Source organism: Oxyura jamaicensis, chromosome 5 (genome assembly GCF_011077185.1).
Source record: "Oxyura jamaicensis isolate SHBP4307 breed ruddy duck chromosome 5, BPBGC_Ojam_1.0, whole genome shotgun sequence".
Lineage (NCBI taxonomy): Eukaryota > Metazoa > Chordata > Aves > Anseriformes > Anatidae > Oxyura > Oxyura jamaicensis.
Genome location: NC_048897.1, coordinates 44,035,151 through 44,054,341, shown reverse-complemented (window position 1 = coordinate 44,054,341; position 19,191 = coordinate 44,035,151). Strand labels below are relative to the sequence as shown.

Below are 19,191 nucleotides of genomic sequence, written 5' to 3'. Positions count from 1 at the left end.
CTGTGTGATGATTGGAATTCTTTTTATTAATGGGTGTAATTTCAGTGTCAGCCAAGGACAGCGAACAGATTTTTGTTTCCTACTGGCTTCCAGCATACACAAGAAAGAGGGAGAACCTAGAAGCCAGCTGCTGCTGATGGCACTGGGGTGTGCAGCGATGGGAGGTCTCTTTTGGGTTGGAATGGCAGCAAGGAGCATGTGAGCCTCCAGGGAGTTTGGGAAAGCCTGGAAAGATGTCCATTAACCAGTGTGCTGCGTGGGCTGACAGTCTGCTCGGAGATTGTCCAAAATCATGAAACTACTTTTAAGAATTTCTAAGGTATAACACAGCAAACATGTTATGAACAGATGGGGGTAAAAATGCTGAACAAATGCTAAAGAAAAAGTGTGGGTTTTGGCACATGCAATATTAGAATAAAAGGAAAGACTTCATTAAGTTATTTGTTTGTAAATTGTGAAAAAGAAAGTTGTGTGGGGGTAGGTGCCAGAAATGCACAATGTGGGGTAGAGAAGAAAGTCCTCCTGACTGTACTAGAGGTAGCTAAACTTAGAAGGCCTGGAGACTCTGAAATGTCTCCTGAAAAAGGCATGGTGTTCTTCTGTTTTTAGGTTCTTGTTCTGTACGCTTCGCATATGTATGATATGTTAAAGCTCTTTCGTTCTAAGATAGATTTTAAAAATACACTTTAACTCCAGGATTTGACTTCTCTGTGGGTGACTACCTGGGTTAAAGGACACAGAAATTTTGAGCTTGTGTTAAATGGTATGTGTCTAACATTCCAGGTTCTTTATCCAAAACGTTTTCTCTCAGAGCTCTTTAACAAGTATTCAGAAACAAACAAAAAACAAACTAACAACAACAACAACAATAAAAAAACCACCTTCAGTTGTGCAGGCTTTTCAGTTTTCTGTTGTCAATTTGTTAATTGTTGGCATCTATGAGCAGTGAGCACTTAACAAAAAAACATCTGTACTGTTAATGGTCCATGTACTGCAGTTTGCCTCCATTCCTAGAGACCCACACCTAGAGCCAGATGTAGCATCTCCTTGTATATTTCCAGTAGTTTTTTTCCTGCAATATCCAGACTTCTCTATTTCAGTTTTCACTGTAGCATACGGAATGCCTGGGGATAGCTGTAGACAAAGTTTAAAACGTGCTCAGTCAGAACTGGACACTAAGGAAAAGTTGCTTAGTGAAATCAGAAGCATGGTGCTCTTCCTAAGGAACTTATGCAAATAATTCGTGTTATTTACAAAATATAAATATGCTAGGCTGTGAGGTTGGTGTAAAAAGGAGATGAAGAAGAAAAGCTATCTATAAATAGTACAAAAGCCTCTCTGAACCTTTCACTATAATGCAAAGCAAGTCTTAGGATGAGACTTTTTAGCATTCTCTGCAGGTTTAAAGGTAATCCCTCTCTTCTCTGCTTCGGAGAAACTTGAGGTACTCGTCCCTGGTTACAGTGATTGCTTGGCACCCATCTTCGTTGCCTTTGCAAGTGGCAAAAGTTTGACTTCCATTGACCTCTTAATGAGATCTGGGGCTCTAAGGATGTCCTGAACCAGGGTGAGTAATGTTGGAGAAAATGTCCTGCACATTGCTGCCGTGTAGAAGGAAGTGGTAGGAACAGAAAGCTGTGCCACACCTGTGCTTCACGGAGGTGTTGTCGTCTGCACTCTTTGTATTGGGAAGCATGTCAGGGTGGTTATGTGATAGCACTGCAGCCTTGAGCCATCAAAAACAAAACCAACCCGAACCAGGTGTAGCTCTGTAAGCTGGACCTGATGCCTCATCTCCTTGGTCTTTTACTTCCCCGATGATTGTGTTGGTTTGGATGAGAGCTGCAGCATGGCAAAAAAAGGTCACTGTGATCCCACTGCTCCCTCCCCCAGCCTAGCATGCAGCACCAAGGCTTCAGCCAGGGCTGCTGGACGGACGGACAGTTCATCTCATCTCAGCCTGTGCTATTTAAGATGACAACCTCTGAAAAAAACCTTCAATCCTTTCCTTTTGCTTGTGCTGTTATAGTGGCCCTGACCCTTCAGTGGTGACAATTCAGTTCACTCAGCTACCTGGAAATGTTTGTGTTGTGTTTTTTTGGGAGCTTTCTGCTGGGTTAGTGAGCAGAATCGGGTGGGTGAGGTGCGACCTGCCAAATTTGTTACAGCTGACACGAGGAGGAGAGCAGGCCTGGGCAGCTGCCCCTCTGGTTGTGGGGCTCTGGGATTGTCTCAGTTGTTTCACTGAGCTGCACCTGAAGTTCACTCTCAAGTTACAGGCATAGAAAAGTGGTACCTGGTAAGGTGGATTTCACTCCTGGTACTGTAAGTGTGTGTGTGGGTGCTTTGTCAAGAGGAGCTTATTAATAGAAACATCAAACCTTTACAATAAGAGAGGTGGCATGTGGTAGATATAGAACCCAAGTATGAATTTTGCTGTTACATAATGTATATATGAAGTCTTTGGTTACTGGAGAGATCAGCTTGTGTGTATCTGGAGAGAAGAAGATAAGTGTTTTAATTGTAAATAATAATTGGTGAAATGCTACTTGTCTTGGTAGGTTTTACTCTTAAGATGTAATAAAGTGTGGAGTTGGAAAGCTCAAACTTTGCTTGTACGATGATGTAAGCGGTAGTTTCTTAACATGAATGTGTAAGCTTATATCACCGTGTGGTCATCAGATTGGAATTCTTATTTCTTAGGAGGGTGTGCGAGACATTGGGTTCTGATGCAATTTAGTTAGAATCGCTGTTGAAATTTGGGTGAGCTCAGATTTGAGATTTTCTTAATCGTTAGTTGAAACCATCAGAAAAATAAGTGAAAATGCTAAAGGCTTTCTCTGAGTAGTTGTAACCTACAAACTATTCTAGAAAATTTATTCTTAACTGGTTTTTAGATCATTCATCATGCAGGAAAATCAGTGGATTTTAAAAATATTTACAACTTTATTATGGAATGAGGGAGATTGAATCACTGATATTTTACTGTTTGGAACTAGTTACTCGCATCGAAGCATGAAACATTTTTTTCCATTACTGATGCACTTCAGTATGCGATCTCAGTTTGCTGTGCCTTAAACCGCCTCTCCCAGCACCTGCAAAATCTGGCCGTGGAGCACAGCACCATTCAGGTACCCAAACAACTAAAGCTATATTAAGCCGAGATCGTGTTCTGTAGTGTTTGTTGTCACCCGTTTCTTACAGCGTTTTGACATGTGTCTTGGAAGATCCTGTTCTCATGTGCTGTAGGGTGGCTGGGATCAGCCTTGCGTACCCGATTGGAGCTGTCTGCGGTCGGAGGCAGATGCCCTCGCTTCCAAAAAAGGCCATTTTGTCCTCTGCAGCCTCTTCCTGCAGCCTGCCGCGCCGCGGGCTGGTGCTCCAGCGCTGCAGCTGCGCGTGAGTCACAGGGGGCGAGCGGTGCGGTGGGAGGGTTGGATGGACAAGTTAGCTTTCGCCTGGAAACGTTTCCTGGTCCGACGTGCCACGTGAGCACTAGCGATGAGCCAGGCAATAAAAGCGGAGCGCTGGTGGGAAGGAGGGACTCCTCCGGCAGCAGAATGGATTTCCTGGATTAAAGCCGTCGTGCAACTCCCCTGTCAGTTGTCTCAAATGTCTGGGAGGTCAGGGAGTTAGTCTCTGGGAAAGTCTAATGCAAAGAGCTTGTGTGACTCGGTATGCATGTGTTTTCTGGGCTGGATCTGATCCTCCTGAAGAAAACAAAGTGAAGATGAAGCTTAAGAAGGTGTTGATATTCTCAGTTGTTTGAGAGCAGAACAGATACTTTATTGTGGAATGGTGATCTTTTCCTCATATTTCTTTGCGATGCTTAAAAGGAAGGAAAACGCCACGCTTGGAAACTTCATAAAATTCAGATATGAAGCAAAATCTCGTATTTCGGTCTCCTGAGAAAATCACAGCGTGCAAACATTACTGGGCTCCTGCACAGCAGATCAGTGGGTGAAGTCTCTAAGGCCAAGGAGGTCAATAGGCTGCCAGGGGATCCGTCTGTCTGCTGGAAGGGCTGGGAACCTCAGCGGAAGGTTAGAGAGACAGTGCAGCCTCCTTCCTCCCCAACTGCAGTAGCTTGGAAGTAGATACGAAATACTGCACTACAGACTGCAGCTGGGAACGTGTTTTCTATAGGAGCCTTATAATTCTCCTAAGAGAGTTGGGACAGAACTGAATCTCTCACGCTACTGACTGTTTATTTTGTTTGTTTTGCTTTGAAATGCCCTGGTTATTACTCATACAGGTGCAGGTTTTATTGCTTGGAATGTGTCACCCTGTGTAGAAAGGTCTGTCTGTGTCCTGATACATGTTACGCATTGTGAAGCTGCACCAAGCCTTTGTGGATGTTAAGTCTCTACTAGGTTTCCCAAACTAAATGCTCTGCCCAATCATATTTTCCTTCAACCTTAGCACTAGCAGTTCTACCTGCCAGCGTAAACTTTGGTACTGGAAAGACCCCTGCCTGATTTGTAGCGCTAGCGTATGCTGCTACCTGTAAGTCTGATTTGCATGTGGCTTTTGTTTTACCGGCAGGAGTTGTGCTCGCAGTGCCTTCTGTCACTTGGACCTCTCAGAAGGATCGGTGTGCTTCTCAGTACCCGTCTGTACAAACCTCAACTATTATCCTTGGTGTCCTTTCGCTGTAAGCATGAAACGCGGTGAATGGGCCAGCGGGCAGCGAGCCAGCTCTTAAGTGCTGCTGGTAACATTCAGCAGCGAGCTGGCAATGGGAGCGGATTGCTGCCTGTGGAGCCCTTCTATGTGCTGCTTGCTTTTGGGGCTTGCCACACAAAAACTGTGCTGAATGAATAGCAGTCACCACAGATGAGGTTTCAAGGTAAATGCCTGGCTCTTCTGCCAGCAAATGTAGTGATACTAATAGGATCAGAACCAGTGCTGCTGCTCCCTTTTTTATTCAGAACACTTCCTGATGCCATTACCCTTTAGCAAGGAGGATAAAGCAAAAATCTTTACATCTTTCATGTAGATAGTTATCCCAAACTAGCATACGAACCCTAAATGCCAGGATTAGTTCTGTGACTGATGAAGCCGCTCCTGGAGCATCCTGCAGAAGCTCTGCAACACAGTTTTGGTTCATGCCCAAAGTAATGACTGCTTTGTCCGTTTAAGTCTTTGAGGATTTTGCATGTGATTATGTAACCCAAATCAGCCCAGGTGCCACCAAGGTATCTCACTGAAGGTGTTCAAGCACTCTGTTTTATGTATGTTGGAAGCCTTTCATAAAACAAAGCAAACTCCGTAATTACAGCTCTGTAACTTTGTGCGCTCTATCTTTGGGAAAGAGTTTCTGTTGTGTGCTGGTTTTGAGCTTCATAACACAATCTTAAATTCCTTAATAAACTCACCGCTTATTAATTCTCATGAAAAGTACTGGCAGTCAGCCTCACGGAGATTCAGGCTTCCTTGATGTATTAGCACAGGTACTTACTACGAAGTACTGACCAGCCAGACTCGCTGAGTCCTGGTGACCTTGCCGGGGGACCCAGGGGGCTGTGGCAGCATGCGAAGCAGCAGGAGGCTGTCCTACGAGGGCTGCAAACGCCCTGCCATGGGTAACCAGCTTTGTTTCGCAGGTGTTCAATCCAGCAGAGCTTGTGTTTGTTGATGACCAAAGTCTTGCCCCACTGGATTTGTTTGTCTAATGAATGTTGAGTGAGCGATGAAGGATCAGATCACCGAGCAGGAGCCAGGCAGAGTGAGCGATGTGTGTGCATGTGTGTGTATAGCGTGCGTTAGAGATGTGGGAGGGAGGGCATGGCAGGGGTGAAACGCCCAACAGAAAATGGCAGAGAACACAAAATGTGCCACCTTTTGTCTGTAAGTAGCAAAGTTTGGTACAGCAGAAGTTTGCCTTCCCATCTGTTTGGGATCTACTCCTTTATGAGGCTCGTTGGAACAACCCCTTGCCCTTCCCACTGTACTGCCTACCCTTTCCTGATGCACCTTTCCTTCTTTCCTCCAACGTTTCAGTATCATCCTGCTTTACCTGTAGCTCCCTCCGTGACCGGGGACAGCAAGGTATGTCTGCTCTGCAGCCCAGTATGTGCTCACTGCCCAGCTGTACAGCTGTGGCAGCCTTTCCCGTCATGGGGTGACACTGTGGGCATCTTTCCTATCGCCATTGTTTTTTGTAGAACTTGGTATCTTTGAACAAGTTAATATCCCCTTTACCAAACCTCATTCAGTGTCTTAACAGGGATCAAAAGTTTCTGAGGAGGAGGACTGGACTCTGATTGCTGATCTGTGTGCTCACATTCCTAATTTCCTTAGGAAGCCAGACTGACAAAAGGCACTCACGGGGCTGGCTGATAAGAGGAAACACTGCACAGGAAAAGGGAGGCAGGGATCTGTAACTGGAAGAAATTAAGGCTGGAGTCAACAAAGGATGGAGGAATTAGCAAAAATTTACACTTCTAAAATAGAGGGAAAATCGCACAATCAAGCAGGGAGAGAATGGTACTTCTTTAAAAGGCGAAAGTGTGGGCTGTGGCAGGTATTTATCAGCCCCGGGAAGCTGGTTGGGGCTACCTGGGTGTGGGTATCTCTCAAGACAGGTAGACGAGCGCTAACTTGTTGAACCTGTCAGCCTGCTGTTTTAGCAGCAATATCACAGGAATGCTGCTGCTTTGAGGAGGGTGCACAAAGGGCAAACAAGTTGCTTGAGTTCTAGAACGTAAGTTAGGAGGTGGTGGAGGGAAATGGTAAAACTCGCTTCTCTTTCATGTTCTTCCTCCAAAGCAAACATCAGCTAAATGAAATATTAGATCTGCCTGGTGGGACTGGGGCTCCACAGACAACTATCTGCAATATCTCATTGTTTCTTTGGCATTAATATTTTGCAATTCACACCATTTCCTACCGTAACTTTTTGTGTGGGGAGTGAGTAGATAAAGGGAGTGTGATGGCAGATGAGTTTCTGTGTAACAGATGGTTTGGACGTGCCTTCTAGGCAGATCTACCTGAATGTTATCTCATTATATAATGGCTTAAAACCCAAATCACTTACGAGATGAGTTCTGAACTGTGAAGCTCTGGGGCAGGGCAGTCTGGTATGTGGGCAGGTTGTCCAGAGAGGTGGTGGGATCTCTGTCCTTGGAAGAGTTTGAGACCTGACCAGAAAAAAAACCAACACACCCTCCTCTGAAGTAAATAGAGACGGTGACCTGAGCAAGGAGGTTGGGCTAGAGACCTCCTGAGGTCCCTTTCAACCTGAGTTGTCCTATGTTTCTGTCTGTCTGTTAGTTTCTTACAGTTGTCACATTTATTTAAAGCTTGAAGTTGCCAATGATAACAAAACATCAGATGTTCCTGAACATTTGGCAGCTTCTACTCAGTGATTTTTGTGAGTCTGAATTTCTGGGATCTTGTACTGCCAAACAAAATACGAGTCCTCAAACTGGAGCTGCTGGACTACTCCACCACTAAGCAGCAGTTACCACAAACCCAGGGTAGTTTTTTGTCCACTCCACCATAAAGGTGCAAGCTACTGATTCCAGAGAGTAAATATTAACACAATCTACACAGTTCAGAATCTGAGCAGAAAGTAAGAATCCAAAACATATGTCAACGCTTTTAGTTTTTAACCACATCCTAGCTTGGAGAAAGATGCCCTATTATTTTTGAGCGGGATGTTGTCAGTACTACCGTCCTTCCCCAAACCTGCATTTGGAAATAAAATCTTGCGTGTGCTTCTGACTTTGGAGGTGGTAGCAGAGCAGAGGGCACCTCAGCTGTCACATCGGATCATCTCTCCTGTCCTTTCCTGCAGCTTCTGGCCCTTCAGAAACCTTTCCACCTGGAAACGTTTTCTATCAGGTGGCATAATACAAAGTGACTGCGGTGTAGATGTACATAAGAGACCTAAATCACAAACCTATTTACCTATGACTGGGCTTCAAATTACATTTTCAAATTATTCAAATGGGTGTTTTCTTTCTGTGCAAACAAAACATCCTAGTTCCATCTATCAGGCAAAGAGGAGAATGATTGGAATATAATTTGTTTGTGGGTGGAGAATTTATGCCTTTCGAACATACCTTGGTTTTCAATGAAGAAATAAATGTTGGCGTTTCTCTTCCATTTGTGAATATTGATCAAAACAGACTGTTAATGTTTGGTATTCTATTATTGAAAGCAGACGTTTCTTGGCTCCTTAAAAAATAGTATTTTCTCTGTGTGGCCTTATGGAGAACACCCTTCTTCCAAGCAACTGCAAGTACAATGATGCAAAATCAGCTCGAGAGCAAAGACGGTGCTGCATAAAGATACCTTGCACGCAGAACGCTTGTCCCAAATGTTGATTAGAGTCTCAGTCGTGAATAAACAAAGTCATGCAATTACTCAGAGCTAGTGTTACCCTGACAACAGTGTATATATAACAAAATTTAGTAGTGGCTGCCAGTAAAACCCCCAGTACAGTTAATGCTTCTGTTTGCCCAGATGAACTACTTTCATTAAGTTTTACATCAATTCCAAATCTTAAGTCCTGCTGTTAATATTGGGATCAAAATGAATCAGTAAAATATAATTATTCCTTCCGCTGTATGGAGAGAATTCTGCTTTGAGTTCAGTATTTATAAAATAGTGATATGTAAAAAGAAAAGCTTGAGCCCTTTACCAGTTATATAGCAGTGGGTGTATCACTTGGCATCATTTTGGCAAAGACAGCCCATGGGGCTCTTACACACTTTCTGGAGCACGTTTCTGCACCCTCAGTTTTGCCACTTGTGTGCGTGCTGCTAATCTGGGTATTGGATGGGTGAGGAACAACAGGAGTCCTGAGGGGAAGCAGGAAAGCAGATTTGGAAGTATTTTGTGATTTCACTTACTAAGAGGTAAAAATTGTGCAATCCAGTACTTGAAAGCAGCAGGCTACATGCTGGTACAAACAAGGATCTTCTTCCAGATGTCAATGAAGTAAGTATCAGTTTGACAATTACTGGTTTATTGCCTCCTCTCGGCCATGCTTTGCTGCCTAAACTCCATTTTGGTCTCTGTGATGATGAGATTCTGTGGAAATTAGGTTCTGTTTTCAAATGTTTTCTTATTTTTACTTTTCAGAAACCTTAGATACCTTGACAAAGCCCTGAATTTGTCCTTTTTGGGAGAAGTACTATCCTGTTTATTATCTTTCTGTACATTCAGTTGTTCATGTTTGGTGCTAAACTTTCCAAGAGAGTTGCCACTGAAGTGGCTGTGTTTCTTAGCACCAACATTTGCTAAATAGTAAAAGCTGACATTGATGGAGTGCACAAATAGACTGTAGAAATAGTAACTTTGTTTTATTTTAGTTTGCATATGTTAAATTAATTTTGTTTTGTAGTACTTCACTGACAAATGGAGATGACAGAGTTGGACTGGCCTAGGATTGTGGTCTTTGAGTTGAGATGGAGGTGCAGGGAGTGAGGTCTGCTTGTACTGCTGTCTTGAAGGATCCAGTGCCTACAAAGACAGGAGTAGTGCTTTTTCTTTGCAGACACTATTTCTTCTTTTTGCTTGAATTTAAGTTTATGCTTGATACGTAATTAATATTTATTTTAAAATAGAAAAGTAATTGAATTCCCTTGCTTTAGTACAATTTAATGCATTTCTAAGCTGAATCCCAATTTTTAGCACGGTGTAATTTGGAATATTTCAAAGCAGGGGAAACTGTAGAAAATAACAGCATCACCAGTTGATGAAGTAATGAAAATGTAAGAAATAAAGAAATAAGATTTTTTTTTAATGTATAAGACAGCAAGCTGGAACTTGTGTAGGTTTGTCATTCTGCTTTGAAAATTACTTGCAATTGATTCGCAGTGGCAAGGTTTTTTTAATAAGTACTTGAACCAATTATGTTGGTTTTCTGTTTAGTCACTACATTTTTTTCCTAAAACTGGATATTTAAAAAAAAAAAGTATTGGCTTAGTATCTTCCACAAATAAAACTACTTAATTTCATTCCTACTTCCCTTGAATTGTAATAAAAACCAGAAGGTGATGTTCTGCTCAGTTAGTCTGATGACCTGCTTTCTGCAGTAGCAGGTAACCCTGCAGTAACCCTAACTTGCCTATGAAATGTTCATGCGTATTTTGGATCTGTAACTGCATTTCTTCAGTCCCTCCTGATTTCATGGGGGGAAAGGAGGCAGAACCACCTTGCAAATAATTAATGTATAACATGGTTGTCAGTAGTGGTTCTTCACCGTAGAGATGGCAGATCAGACCAATTTATTGGGTTTGGGATGTGATACTTTCAGTTGTCCCCTGTGGGAGAGGCTGGTGGGCATCTCTGACCTAAGGAAGTGGAAAAATAGAGTAGATTCCCCATTAAATTTCATGCTTTGGAGAAACATGAAGCTATCTAGTGAGAGAGGAATTGCTTGTGGATGAAACCTTTTCATTAACAATTCTCTCAAGAACAGAGAAGAAACGTGGCTGTTCCTTAGTCAAGTTATTTCTTTGTTGAATTAGCTGCTGCAAGTTTTTGCTGAAAAGTTTTCAGGCTTTCTTGCTCTGACTTCCTATAGAATCCATAATTGAGTCCAGACTTATGAATCTCCTGTGTTTGGTTTGTTTGCTGTTTGTGTCTGAAATACACTGTCAGTCCAGTGCCCGCTTTTATAGGAGTTGTTTGTTTTTTTAACTCATTGGTTTATAATCATAATGCATGGGGAGGTAATGTGGGAGTCTGGGTGGAATTACAAGTCGTGGTTCTGTGATGTTCTATTCCGTTGCAAGTGGAAAATACATGTTTTTTAAAACTTCAGTCTTCTTAGTCTGGGAATGTTTGTGATGAGGTGGAAAAGAGCAGTTTTTTTTGGTGCTTAATTAGGTGTGTAAGCATTCCCTTTGTAGACACCATACTTGCTTTTGTGCAATTTAGCTTGCACCACTGTTTTTTCTTATTGATTTGGTGTAACAATTCACTATTTATTCTGGTTATTAATGATTATTGTAGCAAGCGTTGTATCTAAACAGTAATGCTCTTGGCATAATACGCTAGAAATAATTACAATTTTATGAGTTGGGGCTAGAGAGGAGAAGATTGACGGGATCTGCAGGTATAGTAGAATTTATTGGCTAGATGCTTTGAGAAATGTGTGGGGTCCAGCAGGAGCACTATAGCAAAGTAAGTGTAGATCACTTAATTGCTGGACACCTTTCAGGCTGCAGCCCTTCAAGACTTGTTCTAGCTGAGATCTGGCAAATGTGATTTTTCTTTGTCTGTTTTTAAGAGGAAAAAATAGTTCAAAGTAACAGCTCTTGTAGGACATGGATTCATTGCTATTGAGCAGACACCTGTCTACTGGAAGTGACCTGTTAAGACTTCAGTTGGTAGTAACTGAAGAAATACAACAACGAAAGCTGAACGCTGCTTAAGAGGAGAGTTACTCCAGTGGCTGAAGGATAACACATTTTTTTTCTTCAAGGTTTGCCCATAATGAATGAGCTCTTTTCCCATTTTTATGGTCCTTTGCTAACTCGTGAAAACCTAAAGAAGGGCAGGGTGGCAGATCAAAACCTCTTTCTGAAAGACTGCTCTTTACTTGATGGAAACAAGGCAGAATCCCAGACTGAAGTTGATACTGGCCATCCATATGTTAGGGTGATTTAGTGATGGAATCTGTAGCTTTCTGCTGACAAAATAAGGGAACTTCAGCTTATTTCTGTCTATCTCATGCACAGCCTTCCTTGAGTACAGCTCTAGAAACAAAGTCTGTGTGGTCATGTAATTGCTCGAGTACTTGGGTTGTGGCTCACAGCACAGTTCTTGGTGGTGGATGAATACAGTAGATAAGTTAACTGATAAGAGAAGGTGGAACCTAGTAATCTATATGGTCATAAAAATACAGCCAAAAGCTTCAGTATTCATAGGATTAAACTTTTTAAAAAAATTCTAAGTGTTAAATTCTATTTGTACATTCTATCAGTAGTTGAAAAAATACACAAGATATGCTGCAAGTACCTCAGGCTTCCGTTTTACGGATTATTTTGATTTGTAGGATTTCTGTTAATAGAGTTTTCCTTCTTTTCTTTCCCCTAAACAGCAAGACCATTTACGAAGTTGGTAAAGGAGATGCAACTTCACCGTGATGACTTTGAAATTATAAAAGTGATTGGAAGAGGTGCATTTGGTGAGGTAAGATAATTTTGCTCTCAGTTGTAGTAATGTAACTTTCATCGCTTGTGCATCTGATTTCTTGGTGTAGTTGAATTTTTATTTGTCCTCAAGACAGAAGATTTACACAGGTATATTAAAATACTTGCAAATGTGGGATGCCAGTAAGGTACTACTAAAGGGGGGTCCCTTTGAAGCAGGGTTGCTAGTGTCCAGTTCTGCCATCTATGTGACTAGCTAATTTTGACTTCAGAGCAGCAAAACAAGTGCCTCCTCAATATGTGTATGAGCAGGGTGGTCCCACCTAGCAGCTGCACAGCTGAATTTGGGATCTCTTCTCCCACTTGCCATATGTACTATTCTGTACTGCTATAATTTAACACAGAGCTGGGCTGCTTCTATGGTAGGAACGCGGAGGCTGCTCCACCCATCTGCCTGTCTCTGTAGCAATCTGGTAATGCAGAACGACGCATTTGGCTGCCTCAGAGGCTGTTCCCTGTCATCTTTGAAGATCAAAGGCTGCTGGATCTGTTTTTTGGACAGCAAGTTGAATCATGCTGGGATGATAGGAACGCCTTGTGTTTTGAGGACTCGCCAGGCCCAGGACCCTGGACTGAAGCTTTGCTTCTTAATATGCCTAATGAAAGTCTCATCGGTCGCACAAGTTTGAGAGGGCTTGCCACTAGCAAAAGCATTCACAAGCGTGCCCCCTTGCCCCCTCTAGGAGGCGTAGGACACTCCTGGAGAACCTCAAAGGCAACCTCTCAGCATTTAAGTACACATTAGGTAAAGCTGTAGCTGTCAGCAAAAGAGATGATTAAGTAGAGGATTTCTGGAAGCAAGGAATTTAGATTTCTTTCAGGAAGCTTCTTTTAAGTAATACCACACTAAAGTTAAATGCAGTGACAGCCATTAAAGGCTCACTTGGGCCCATTAGCAGTTGATTACAACTTTGCTGCCAGTGGCTAAGGCTAGGCTTCCTTATCTTCATCTGGTGTCAGGAACACGAGGATGTGCTGTACAGGGCTTTCCTTCCAAACATGGTGTGCCCATGGCATGTCAAACTTTTGCAAAGGTTTTAACTGTGGGACAGGGGCATTGTAGTTTGATTGGGGGACAGTGGTATGGTAGGCAGACCAGAAACTGACCTAGAAAAATGCCAAGCCCCTACTCAACCCGGGTTCAGAAAGCAGCGAGGTTTCTGTGCATTGTGAGATGAATAGATAGAACAGATCCACATAATTTTAAGCTACTTCAGGGACTGCTTTTGAAGAAAGTGGACACCTAAGGCAGGCAGAAATTAATGCTTCAGGAACATCTCCTAATCTGTACTAACCTCTAACAATGTGATGAAGTAGTTCGTGTGTAGTCACTGTGGACATAGCTACTCAAAGAGCTCTAGAGTTTTAAGTAAAATGTCTAGATAGATACTAAGGTCTTGACCTGTAAAACAACAGTTCACTTTCTAGTGGATGTTGAACTCCATGAGTTGCAACATTCATTACCAAAAAAAAGGAAGTGTTATCTTAGGGTAGTAGAAATACTGCGTGAGAATCGGTTGTTTCATTTAAGTGTTAGGTTTTATCTGGAATAGGTTATTTGAACATGGCTTTTAGGGAAGAATAGTTCTGCAAAGAGCTCACAGGAAAAAACAGAAATGGGAAACACAATTTGATACGTCCAAGGCAGGGCTGAAAGCTACAAATTAAGTCTAGAAAAGAGGTCTGAGCAAAACGTTTTATGGCTATATAAATGGCGTAGAAAATCAAGGCAGTAATAGGTAACTGTCTACATCTCCATTAGTGCTTTGAATCAAAGCAGTAGCATAGCACACTTGAAGACAGTGCCCCCAGTTACTGCAGAATGGTTTTACTATGTGTAAGTTGGATTTCTTTTGGAGGAAGCTAAATGAGAACCCGTGTTCCAGGTGTGCGCCAAATGTGCTTCTGGCCCCAATGAGTATATAAGAATCAATCATTGTTTTCAACTCTTCCAGCGGCTTCAAAGCATGTTTAGTCCAGGAGACCAGACTAGATACCCTCTGAAGCAAAATTCCTGAACCGCATACAGCATAGATTGTAAGGATCAGCACAGGCTACTTTGATGTCTTGTTCTGGTCCTGCTGTGCCAAATTGCTAGCTATAAGTGGCTGTGACCACTGATATCTAAAGAATTTTAGATTAGTGTTTTGGCAGTTGTGTCTTTTGGTGGGATTAGAAGTGGTTTCTGGATCTTTTCAGAACTAGACTTGTAAATGCTATAGCTATCAAAATGATTTCAGGACAAGGGAGCCCTTTATAGTGGCTTGCATATGGAGCCAGTATTAGGAATGCCTTTGCCAGAATATTCCTCTTAATCCTAAAATCAATTAATATGTAACAGTAAGCTCTTTTTATATTGCCCTGTAACTCGGACACAGAAATGGGACACATTTCCTGATGCTTATTAAAGTTTGAGGGGAGTTTTGATCTCTAGTAGGAGATGGACTATGTCTCAAACTGTTTCTGAAGACAGCCTTGGACTTAATTTTTAGACTAAATGCTCATACAAATGTTGATAACTTACCTGGTTTCCTTCAGCATCTCACAACGGTTTCTTTTAAAATTATTTCTTCACTTATCTTCCTTTTTTGGGGTGTTTGCAGTGGCTTATAGCTTTTGCATGCAGAAATCACTGTCTCATGTGATGGTCTAAAGTTCTAAAGCCTTGTTACAACATTAAGGGAGGACAGTTTTCTGTACTCCTTAAATCTGTTCTCGTCATAAAGATACTCTTCTTCACTTAGGGATTTGCCCAATTGGAAATCTCAGTACAGCAGCAGATGAAGCGTGTATATGAACTTTTCAGAGATTTCTGTTTATACTTGTTACGGGGTTTAGGGTGACCTTTCTTAGCTTTGGATCAAGAGTTTTAGGGTATATATACATTTGGAAATTCTGAAAAACTTGTGTTAATGCTGTTTGGGATGCCTGAATCAACAACCTCTTTCATATTCTTTCATTTGGAAAAGCATGAAGTGATCAAAGCAACTGGTAAATTCTACACCCTCCACCCCAGTGGAAATGAAATTTCACAGAAGGGAAATGATAAAACATCTTAATTTCATCCTTCTGTCACAGCTATGAGTAGTTATGAAGTCAGAAGAGTTGGTTATCTGTCGATATTGCATTGTCTTTTTCATCTTTACTTAACAGGCTTATGTTTGTACCAGCTCGAAACTTTTTGATCAGTTTAAATTGATTTTAAGTTCACTGTACTTTAATCCCACTTGCCAGAGAATATTTCATGCTTTTTGCTTATGAATGAATCCTTTGACCCTTGTGTATACTACGGTGCTGTAACTGTTAAATATAGGCATTATAAAATAGTAAATATGTGAAGGTTGAAATTCCATAAATAAGAAAACAAAATCTAGATTCTTTAGAGGGTCTTGTGGCATCTGACTTGTGTAAAGCAACACTTCAAAAACTGAATGGGGGTGCTGTAAATAATTTTGCTATGGTATGTTCATACACGTATAAGAACTGTTATAAATCAGTTGATGGGACTTCAGTGTTACTTATAAGGTTACTCTTTCATTCTTGATTAAAACAAAACCAACAACAAAAACTATACTTACAACATATTTGTTGAAGTGCATAAAGAATTTAATCAGAATTAAACTAAGCATATTCCTTGTAGAAATAAGTAGTTTAAATTAAAAAGCTGAACAGCTAAACAAGCCAGACTTCAAAAAGATTGAAAACTACATTCCATTCTCCTGAATGTGTATAGCAGCTATATCCACAGTTTAACTACTTTAGACTTCTTTGAGAACCCCAGGGGCTTTAGTCTTAGCAAAGAACTTTTGCATAAATCAGTAGCTTTGAAGAAAGATGGCTTAAACAAAATGAAGACATAGTATTAGACAGGATAGGTGATTGATTTTGCCACACAACACATAAGACACATACAGTATCCTTGACCAGAGAGTGGATTGAGATGGCATGTGAGTGTGTCCTTATGCATTAGATGCACCGGCATCTAATTTAAGGCAGGTTGATATAATCCCCGGTGCATAACTGTGAGTGCCTTTTTCTTTCCTTTTCCTTTTCAAACCAGCAGAACTCAGCCTGATTCTTTACACTTTTTCCAGCAATATGAGAAGAAGAAAACAACTGGTAATACAAAACCACCTGAGTGAAAGTTCTTAGAGCAAAGGAGAATTGAGAAAGCAAGAGAAAAAATATTTCTTAAAGTTCTCATTATTATGCTAAGACAAAAATAGCCTAGCTCAGGACCTAGAGATTTCTTCTGTAGCCACCTGCCAAAACATGCAGTTCTCCTTTTCTCATAAACTTAGCCAGCTACTTTGCATGCATGGTAAACTGAATGTTTGAATATCCTTTACAGGAATATTTAAGGCTGTGAGTCCTGAAGTCACTGGCTTGAGAGCATCATTACGTTTTTTTCAGAAGTTTCATGGTTATAAAGAAAAGTTTCAAATGATCTTTGAATGCATGCTATTCTTACGAATAGTATTTTAATTTGAAACGTTAGTTATGAGAAGAATAAACTACTAATGGTTCTTATCCATCTCCTACAGCGTACACACCTGGGTGTACACCCAGGTGGCTGGAACATTGTCACAAGTGCCCACACATTGCTTTCCCTTTGTTTTTTGGGGGGGATCATGTAGGCAGATGGCTTAAGTGCAGAGGGGCAACCTCCATAAGGAATAAAATAGTACTAATAATAAAAACCACTCTGAATTAAAATCAGAACTAAAATGAATTTTTGTAATCTTAATTCTGGGTTCTATTAATAAAGTGAATGTGGTGTCCTGTCCTGATGAACAAGAATGAGTATGCTCTATAGGGTGAGGTTTTTGTTATCCACCAAAAACACACCTTTCCTAGGAGAATATCTAAATAATATAAGAACAAAATGGAAAACTCCTCCAGTTTTTAGACTTTTAAAAATGAATTAGATCTGTGGCTTGAGATTTGCATGTGGCGGGCTATTCCTTCTGTCTAGAAACACTGCAGGCCATTAGTTGGAAGGAAATCATGTCCTGAGATACTGGGCTTTGTGGCATTGTGCCTACCTGAGAAACTCAGGGCAGCCTTAGATCTGCTTTCTGTGTGCTTGGCTTGTATAATGTGGCTGACACCTCTTGGAAATTTGGCAGCACGGGACTGAAACAATCGCTTTCCTTCCCTTGTTTATTAGTAAGGACTTTTTCAGTGAGCAGCACTGCAGCGGAAGGGTGGAACCCTTTGGTCTCGCTTAGCACAAAAATAACTAATATTCTTAAAGTGCCCTGCTTCAGTAGGATTTAGCTACTTATAGGTTAGAAATACCTTTCTTATAAATGTTGCCGAGTGCAGACTCAATCCATAATGTGTTCAGTAATGGTACTTGTTACCTCTACTCACTGTGCGTAGTCAGAGTCTTAGCTGGAAGCAAGACCTGTAAGTGTTGCCAAAAGAAAATAACTCATTGCTGAGAGAAGAGGATAGGACCAATCCCACGTACCACAGGTTTCTGATGAATTATACGATTCCTAATGGGAAATCCACTGGCTAAGAGTGCAGTTAGGCTCAGAAGTGAACAAGGAAGAACTAATCTTCCTGTTGACAATTACCCTTGGCAGTGAGATGTGGTGCTGTTAGGGCCTCGTCCATGTCCCATGTCGTAGTTTAGGGTACTACGTGTAATGTTTTTGTCTACATCTAGAAGTTAACGTGGAATGTGAGCCTACAGACTGCAACTGAGGCTGTCTCACCTCTTCAGGTGCTTTGGTAACTGGCATTGGGAACCCACAAGGACTGTGCCTTCCTAATTGTAGATTAACTCCTAAGCATAGGACACAACATATGACACTTCTCACCTAGCTGCTCAGACTCCAAGCATTTAACACATAATGTAGAAGAAATGTTTAATGAGCTTTGCCTGTTCCATGCCACGCTCTTCACAAGCTATTTTCTGAAGTGGAAATGGACAGAGAGAGAGGCTGCTTGGTTTTGAAAATGCTTCTGAAAGAGGCATTTGCTATTTGAGAGCCTTTCCAGCTGGGTGGCTGTGTGGTGGCAGCACCCACCTGCTGTGACAGAAAGCTGGCTGTAGGGAGCTGGCTGGACAGACCTGCCTCGTGCTGCTGTGCTTGTCTGTGTGCTGGCTGCTGAGGAGAGAGAGAGCCTGGGTGTTGCTCAGAGCCACCTTTTGCAGAATCTTTCTTGCTGGCACTTATTTCTTCTCTGTACAGCGTGAAGATCTATTCTTGGTGATAAAAACATTACTTAGTTTGGGAAATGTGAACTGTGGAATACAAACCCTGCAAAGATACTGCTGCTCATTTTAAATGTAGAATAGACATAAAAAGCCTGATAAAGCGGTCCAGACCAGTTTTTCTCCATGATGCAGTACTACAACTGTTAACTAATGAGCTACGTATCAAAGACTTCTCCTGTCCAAGAGCAGTGGGAAGATAAAGCAGTTCCTGCAGTGTGTTTTCAGTAGGTATCATCCAAGGTATCAATTGTGTGAGGCAGAAATAGGAGTGTGGAAGTGTCATCTACAAGCTTTAACTGAGGGAAATGTCTATAATATTCAATTACGAGTCTGGTAATAAGACAGTACAGGTAAATTGTTTACATCTGAAATGACATTTTGTCTTTTCTGGTTGAAAGGCTTGTCTAAAATCCCCACTCAGACGTCTAAAGCCATTTCAAGTTCCTGCCAAAGGTTAATTCGTGCAATTTTACATCATTTTATCCATGTAATTTTATTGTCCATTAGCTTAAGCAGATCTTTCATCATCCTTATTAGTGGTGTCCTTCCTTCCAATTTTATTGGTAGGTAGCAACCGTAGCCACTTCTTGCCTCCCTTATTTTATTTTATTTTTTTAAACAAGCAAAGCTTTTTCTATTCCCTTGTTAATATGAGCAGCTCTAAATACCCCTCCTTCCTACCTGTGCCATGTAAAGTTTCTCTGTCTCTGTTATGGCTGTGTGTGGAGTTTCCAATGACTTTGTATTTCTACAAGGCAGTAACATTTACCCGTCCCTATACCTATC

The 19,191-nt window shown here is 41.5% G+C and overlaps 1 protein-coding gene across 8 annotated transcripts in view; it reads left to right on the top strand.

Moving 5' to 3' along the window:
- The window catches only part of CDC42BPB (CDC42 binding protein kinase beta), a 94,158-nt gene that overhangs the window by 15,393 nt on the left and 59,574 nt on the right, over window positions 1-19,191 (top strand). For all 8 annotated transcript variants that reach the window (XM_035327885.1, XM_035327884.1, XM_035327888.1 and 5 more), the window contains exon 2: window positions 12,062-12,153. In XM_035327885.1, the coding sequence (XP_035183776.1) occupies window positions 12,062-12,153 (92 nt within the window). The remainder of the gene's footprint in view (window positions 1-12,061; window positions 12,154-19,191) is intronic.